Source organism: Nymphalis io, chromosome 9, assembly GCF_905147045.1.
Source record: "Nymphalis io chromosome 9, ilAglIoxx1.1, whole genome shotgun sequence".
NCBI lineage: Eukaryota > Metazoa > Arthropoda > Insecta > Lepidoptera > Nymphalidae > Nymphalis > Nymphalis io.
Window position 1 is genome coordinate 7,515,982 of NC_065896.1, and position 7,845 is coordinate 7,523,826.

Below are 7,845 nucleotides of genomic sequence, written 5' to 3' on the forward strand. Positions count from 1 at the left end.
CCATCACTAATCTATACTGGTCTGTCTTAACTTCTGTATTATAAATAATAATTAAGTATATCAAAAAAAATATATATATAAATAGGTTATGGGTTAAGACAAATGTAAAATATTTATGTTTAATTTACAGGTTGTGAATCTAAATGTCTCAACTTGTCATTTACTTATAAGCTGGAATTAATAGTTATTTATATTTTTCTAACCTAATATGAACGTGAATAATATCCTAAGGAATTTTATCAGTTCTCGAACAGTAAATATTATTCGACAAAGATGGAAAAGTTCAGACAACAAATTGACTACTTACGATCCCTTTCTAGCAAAACCGCAAAAGACCAAAGAAACTTATCTAGAAGTGATTAAAATGTTCGAAGAACGAGATACAAGAAGACGGGGTCATGTCGAATTTATTTATGCAGCTTTAAGTCGAATGAAAGAATTTGGAGTACAAAAGGACTTAGAAGTTTATAAAGCTCTGGTGGATGTTTTACCTAAAGGGAAAATGGTACCTACTAACATTTTCCAAGCAGAGTTTATGCATTATCCCAAACAACAACAATGTGCTGTGGATTTATTGGAGCAAATGGAGGATAATAGTTAGATTTCTTTCTATAAATATTATTAACATAGAATTAAATTAAAGGTTAATGATTTATAATGTATTTATAGCAATTTATTAACCACAAAAAACTTTATTTATTAGAAGTGATGCCGGATTCGGAAATGGAGCAAATGTTATTAAACATTTTTGGAAGGCGAGGGATACCACTCAGAAAATACTGGAGAATGATGTACTGGATGCCTAAATTCAAAAATCTCAGTCCTTGGTACTTGCCGGATAAGTTGCCCGTTGATACAATGGAATTAGCAGTACTTGCATTACAAAGAATAACATCAGTCGACCCAGATACAAAAATTGATATTTGGCAGGTGATAAAAAGTTTATAAGTGCTATAATTTTACATTTATGTCTGTTACAATCTTGTATTCTGTTACATTCTTTCATTTTTGTTAGACAGAAGAAATTGAAGCTTCTTTAGACAAGACATGGATTGTGAATGGTCAAAGTCGAGTGCAGCAAGTGCTGTTAGCTGAACAACCGACCGATGAACCACTCATTATAAAAGGACCTTTTAATGTGTACTTACAAGATCAAGTGGTTACATACTTTGTACTTCTTGGAAAAATAAGGCCAGAGTATAATGATGATACTGATTTAGATGGTATGAAATAAAAAGTTATCAATTTTATATAATCAGTGTATGCCTCAATACATATAATTTTTTTTAAATATGTCTTCGTCCATTTTAGACGTTTCAAATATCGAGAGACCAAGAATACCAGGAGTTATTGGTAGAGTAACATTACCTCAAGTCAAAAGCACAATACATGAACAAGACGATGGAACTATAGTTGCTGTTTGTGCCACAGGTTTGTCAAACAGAAATGCATAAGGTTTAAAAGACACTATAAACACTTACATATATTCTTTTATCATTTAAAAGTAATAGGGTATTAAATAAAAGTTTCTTTCAACTTTTTAATTTACACCACTTGAAAGGAAGTAAATATTTATTTTATTTTACAATAAGTTATCATATTATTAGACTTTTAAGTGGATTGTTTTTACAAGGCTTATTACAATGAACCATTTAAGGGGTACTCTATATGGCTATTACACAAAATTGTAATGTACATATAATAGAATAAAAATTAAACAATATTATTGTTACAGGAACATCATCACGAGATTCCTTGTTGTCATGGATTAGGTTACTTGAAAAACATAACAATCCGCTCTTAGCAAATATACCTGTGATATTTACTCTAATAGCACCACCTTCAGATGTCTCATTATTTGACGCTGCACAAAATGAAGATGTTAATGAAAATACTAGTTCACCTAATTAAATGGCAACTTTGTTTAGTTTAGACAATCTGTATTATATTTAATAATATAAAATGATTATGTTGTTAATATAGTTTTATTTACATTTATACAGCTTATGTTAATAAATTTATTATGATATTTACATATATACAAAAAACACTTATATATACACTGTTGGAGAGCTCAATTTCGAAGTCACTAATAGAAGTTTGTATAATTTCATGAAACACTTTACTCCGTCCGTGAAATCCAAAAGTTGTGTTAAGTCCACTCATAATCCTCATCAATTTCAAAGGATATCGTACCCCACTGTCAGGTAATGTTGTGCCAGTCGGCTTGAGGCAAAAGGTAAGTCTCATTGTCGCTTCTTACAACAGAAACTCCAGCTCCATAATACGGTATGACATATGCCGACCCATCTGATGGTCCTACAACCTAAAAAAATTAATATTATTTTTTATATTATAGTATAATATACTTGACTTTTCTTTCATAATACAGAGGTTTAACTCATATGTAAAGTGGCTCCTTAATTAAATAATTGTATATTATAAAAACTATATTTTATTATAGTCCAAACATTTTTTGCAAATGTGGAATAATTATTTGCAGAAAAGAGTCAATTACTGTTATACTTTGGCTTTTATTTATGAGTCAAGAATAATTGTTAACATATTACATAAATAGGAAAAATGATTTTTATACCTGTGCCGCAATAAGTATGATGTCAAGTAACTGACCAAGGAACATAAATCCAAGTGTACACAACTTAGCTAGGCCAATACCAGGATATCCTAGATAGAATCTGTCCAAACCAAACATTCCTAGAAATACTGATAGCAATAGTGCTATTTCAAGAGAATAACCATTCCTGAAAATTAGAAAATACAGTTTTTTGTTACATTTACATCAATTAGCAATTTTTATAATTATTTATCATTGACTACATATTTCAGCTATTTACATAAAAAACAAAACAATAAAATATTCAATTAATAAAAAGTATTTAACTTACGTCCATTTACAGGGTAGTTTCCTTCTAAAGGTAGAATTGTTTGTTTCATTACAGATAATTCCATCTGCTGCTATACATTGTACTGTAACAATTTTACATTTAATAATACACTAAATAATGTACCAATTAAGACATTTATAATTACAGTTATATAGATGACTCATTAAACATTTACTATGCTTTGTTTTATTTTACCTTCTGCTTCTCCATCTGAAGCAATATCCTTTCCTTTAGTACAGCCGCGATATTGTTGAGTGTCTGGATCTATTTGATTTATACTAGGATCAGGACAAATATACTGTCCCAATCGTAAAGTACCACAGTCGACAATTACATTTTTATCGCTTTTAACTTCATCAGACGCATATGTTCCACAACAAAACAATGACAAATAACTTACAAAGAATAGAAACAACATCATAGTATTTAATACAAGGGTGTAATGAACTTTACATTCGTTAGTTCATTTTCAATTATTATTTAAGAATAATAACGGTAAAGACATTTTACAGTATGGAACTGACTATTTTTTAAAATCATATCACATTTTTGCATGGAATAGTAATTACTGTAAATGACAATGACAGAAAAGTGAATGAAATGTGAATTACGAAAAGACTACAAATGACATTTTGACAGTTGACAAGCTGCAGAATCACAGAAAATTCATTTTAAATACTTATGTTGTAATAAGTTCTTGCTATATAATCAATCTATGGTGAAAAAGCATTTTATTAAATTGACCATTTTCTTAATATTTTGTAATTATTTTAAATCCATCATAAATATTACGACAGTTTAGCTGTATTTTTAAATGACAACCACCGATGTAAAATTACCATCAGTTTTGGATTTTACAACCAAACCTTCCAGTACTTACACTTTGTTTTTAAAAATTCGCTATCAATTAGTTAATTTCTATACGAGATCCAACAACCACTACTTCCATGTATATTGTTGATCTGATACAGGTTACAAAGAATATTTAAAAAACCAGACTTTACAAGATTGTTTTTAATAACAGATTAAAGTTGTTCATCGTAAAAACATACCTGAGAGAACTCTATTAATAAGTGTATCACGTCTGGAGTGTGAAAATTGTTTCAATATTAGCTACGGTACAAAAATACTTTATATAACCGATTTGGTAGTTTCGATAACAGTTTAACTTTCTAGCGTAAATAATTAAGGATAAGGTTCTATTCCTAGATTAGGAATCCATTATGAAACCCGAAATGTTCATTGTTAACTATTTTAAAATGATGCATTTTCATACTCCGAAGTCCTCCCTGCGGTCTGCAATGTTGTCAAGTGCCTGTCAAAACTTTGTAGAATTTTTTGACATCTACAAATTGCTTATCATTTGCAGACCTCAAATTATCTACAAAGTAGTCTTTTATTTATTTTATTATAATCATCACTGTTCCAACTTTTATGTTTGAACAAATGGAAAAGTTCTCAACGAAGTCTTTAACTTAATTTTATTTGTTTTTATCACAATTTCAAAACAATGTTATAGGATGTATCATAAATTTAAACATATTTTTAAACGAACGAGAAAGGTTTAGCATCAGTTGTATTATATAATAAGATTGGAGGAAGATGTCGTAAGCAATAAGATAATTAAATATATTTGTATCTATTTAAAATATTCACGAGGTATCGATATGCTCAACAAGAAGTCGTTATAATTTCTATGATCAAAGTTAAAGTATATTATTTAAATCTATTTTTTTAAATCAAAACCACTACAAATGCTTTAAAAGAGAATGTCCTAAAATTTTTATAAATGTCAAAAACAAATTATAACTTATTTTTATTTAATTTATATCGACAAGACCGAATAAGTACATAAGTTGGCGATAGATTTGATTTTTATTTGAAATATAAATAAGAGTCATTGTCTGAAATAGCAACATTAATATGATATATATATATATATATCATATGATGTACGAAATGTACGGTGCGTCCAAAGAGTTTTAGTTGCGACTGTCGGCTAAACCTCACATTCTGAACGGAAACGTTCACAGCAAGCTGTCCCTTCCCAAGATTCAATTTCCGGTTGCACCTCGCGGCTGGAAGTGCAAAAGACATTTATTTATTAACTAAAATAATTTATTTACTAAAATAGTAAACAAACAAGTACTTTTATTATTAGTATAGGTACTATAATTCGTTGATTTCCATGCAGGATAAATAATAAATAATTCTATTGTATCTATCTTGTATCTAGATTTCTTGTCCGATTTTCTCGGTAGAATCGACATTCCGAACTGCTGGTAGCTTTGAATAGAATTTAATCTTGTAAAATAATTATTCAAAAGTGCTCGCAAGAATCTACTTAAATAAAGTAAGTTTCGATTTGATATGTAATTCACTTATCAGCTAATGTTTCAAAACTACTGTTAACTTGGATTCTAAAACTTGACCCTTAGTCCATCCATAATTTTGCGTTTGATAGTTATCACGTAATAATGTATATCAAATGTGTATACCTATAATAATAATAAAACTTTCGCGTAATAACACTTCAACCTTTAATAACGTTATTATACGAAACTAAGACGTTTTGGTTTGAAATTTGTTTGATAAAAATACAAAAATGAAAATAAAATACAAAAATACATAATAAAACTTTTAGCGGGTACAAAATTCTCATTTACTTTAATGCATTTTTTAAAAACTATCGAATAGCTTAATTTTTTTTATTGTATATTATTATAAGTATTACCTATATGATATGTGTTATTACAATACAATTGTCCAAATAAACCGTGTAATTATAGCAGGTAAGTTATACACCGACGACGTTTCTTTTTATGTCATTAATAATTTTACATAGGAAGGAAGAAAACAAACAGTGTTTAATTAATTATACGACTGCCATTTATTGCTTATTAGTATATCGTATTGCTTTTTAACTTTTATATGCTTGGATATCTACGTAGGTACTACACTAATTATATCCTAAAGCTGGTATCTACATAATAACGAACATCATGTTATTAATGTTTGTTTCTTTTAAAGGGCAGCTAAATAAATTTGATGTCATGAGCGAAACGTGCGTTTCTGTAAAAACAATATGTCCGATACTTGTCTGAATTGCTAGTACTTCAATTGATTGAGTGCTCTTATTGCTTGATAGTGGAGTACAATGGTCCTCGCCATTTAGTCCTGAATTAATTTTATAGCCGTATTAAATGAAATACACGAAGCAAATTAATATATAAGTACATATATATAATACTATATTATAACTAGGTACATCATTAACTATTATGTATATGTATTAGTACTTATTTGAATATTTTGTTCTATTAAATTATATAGTAAACATACTTATAATCTCTAAATATTCTTATCGCTTTTTTTATTTCATTTTATAAGCCTATAAAGTATGCCTAATTATAGTTTTTATATACCTAAATATTTTGTCTATGTATGAAAAACACAGAATATTAATATAAACAATTTATTACCTAAATACCGAATTAAAAAGTACCTATATTATATACATAAATATTTAATAATAAAGATCAGACTGTTTAATAAGTAAATATTGATAATATAGGTCTTTAGTCTTTACTGAGTTTTGGGTAAAGGGTTCCTGGCTTAGTGGCTTCGCGTAATATTTTAAAATATCAACTCGCTCTAGTGGTTTACTGCTTGGCCAAAATAAGTAATTGAGGTGTACTATTTGCGTGAAAGTGATTAACAATTCAATTTAGTTAACCATCACCAAGCGTAACTTTTTTTGTAATTATAAGCATAGTTTTAGACGAAAAACTAAAGAGAAAAATGGGTTTTCCACACAGAAGAAAATGTTGGTTCAAATACATTTGAGGGGAAGTTTTTTTAAAGAAATTATGTTCTTTATGATTATGGTTAGTGATCTACCTCGAAAAATAAATAAAAAACAGTAACAGACTACTAAGTGACTAAAACGAACTAATGAATCTCCGCTTATTCCACCACGCTGGTCCAATGCGAGTTGGTAGAATGCCACATGCCACACTCTAATTTTACAATTCTTGAATTTCAGAATTGTAAAATTAGACACTTGCAGGTTTTACTCACGATGTTTTCCTTCACCGTCAAGCACGAGATGAATTACAAAAACAAATTAAGCACATGAAAATTCAGTGGTGCTGGCCCGGGTTTTATAACCCACGATCATCGAATAAGAGCGTTATGTTTCGGGTGCGGTTTAAGCATATCTATTTTTAGCAAAAATCTGAAAAAAATTAAGCGTTTTGCGCTTACTTTTTAGCACCGTTGCCAATAATCAACATATTCATGATTTGTAAATCTCAATAAATTTTATTTAGTTATGTTCTCCATGTAAATAATTCTCAACAATAAGAATTTAAATAAGTTATAACAAATAATACTAGTGCGCTCCATATAATGCAGGTATGTGCGTATTTCTTTTTAATTAGTATTAATATTTTTAATTAGTTTTACTAGTGAGATACTCAAACACAATAATATATGTAAAGTTCGAGAAACTGGTTTGCAGATGCCAACTCCATTTACTCTATCCTCATTAGTAAATCGTAAACTTTTCAATGGGATAAGTTTTAAAAAACTTCGCAGCTCCTATTATACGTTGAGATAACTCTTGAACAAATAGTGGCTGCTTCAGTTCAACTAACGAATCAAGTTTAAAAACTTTGTTCGTAATCGAATTTATGATTATCTATACAAATAAATAAAATTGAAATGTTTGCCTGTGATTTCAAAATAACTGCATTCTGTGTAGTTTACTTGGCTACTTGAAAGTAAAATCATTACAATGTTCTTTTTATTTTGTCCGTCTGTTATTCCGAGGCCAACCTTCAATACGGCTAATTATTACAAATGTAAATAATAAATGGATGATGAGGTAGGTCGTATATTTCCTCTTACATCATCATTATCCCTTTGTCGTACATAG

At 28.9% G+C, this 7,845-nt stretch overlaps 2 protein-coding genes across 2 annotated transcripts; one reads left to right on the forward strand and one right to left on the reverse strand.

Annotated features, from left to right (window-relative positions):
- The first annotated feature begins 56 nt into the window (after nt 1-56).
- LOC126770594 (evolutionarily conserved signaling intermediate in Toll pathway, mitochondrial) lies at nt 57-1,978 on the forward strand. Its single transcript, XM_050490069.1, has 5 exons — nt 57-596; nt 704-930; nt 1,016-1,223; nt 1,312-1,431; nt 1,736-1,978. Exons 1-5 carry the CDS (start codon nt 209-211, stop codon nt 1,909-1,911), a joined length of 1,119 nt encoding a protein of 372 aa, XP_050346026.1. The 5' UTR covers nt 57-208; the 3' UTR covers nt 1,912-1,978.
- Nucleotides 1,969-3,479, reverse strand: LOC126770661 (TM2 domain-containing protein CG10795). The gene is made up of 4 exons (XM_050490169.1): nt 3,102-3,479; nt 2,907-2,988; nt 2,597-2,762; nt 1,969-2,326 (listed from the first exon to the last, which is right to left on the reverse strand). The coding sequence occupies exons 1-4, from the start codon at nt 3,325-3,327 to the stop codon at nt 2,204-2,206; spliced, it is 597 nt and encodes a 198-aa protein (XP_050346126.1). The 5' UTR covers nt 3,328-3,479; the 3' UTR covers nt 1,969-2,203.
- Nucleotides 3,480-7,845: the final 4,366 nt, after the last annotated feature.

Excerpts from the sequence above, each read along its gene's own strand:
- LOC126770594 (XM_050490069.1), top strand. The coding sequence starts at position 209 with ATGAACGTGAATAATATCCTAAGGAATTTTATCAGTTCTCGAACAGTA. Across the intron at positions 597-703 it reads GGAGCAAATGGAGGATAATA|AAGTGATGCCGGATTCGGAA; the intron begins GTTAGATTTCTT and ends TTTATTTATTAG. Across the intron at positions 1,224-1,311 it reads TGATGATACTGATTTAGATG|ACGTTTCAAATATCGAGAGA; the intron begins GTATGAAATAAA and ends CGTCCATTTTAG.
- LOC126770661 (XM_050490169.1), bottom strand. The coding sequence starts at position 3,327 with ATGATGTTGTTTCTATTCTTTGTAAGTTATTTGTCATTGTTTTGTTGT. Across the intron at positions 2,989-3,101 it reads TTCAGATGGAGAAGCAGAAG|TACAATGTATAGCAGCAGAT; the intron begins GTAAAATAAAAC and ends AAATTGTTACAG. Across the intron at positions 2,763-2,906 it reads AAACTACCCTGTAAATGGAC|GAATGGTTATTCTCTTGAAA; the intron begins GTAAGTTAAATA and ends TCTAATTTTCAG.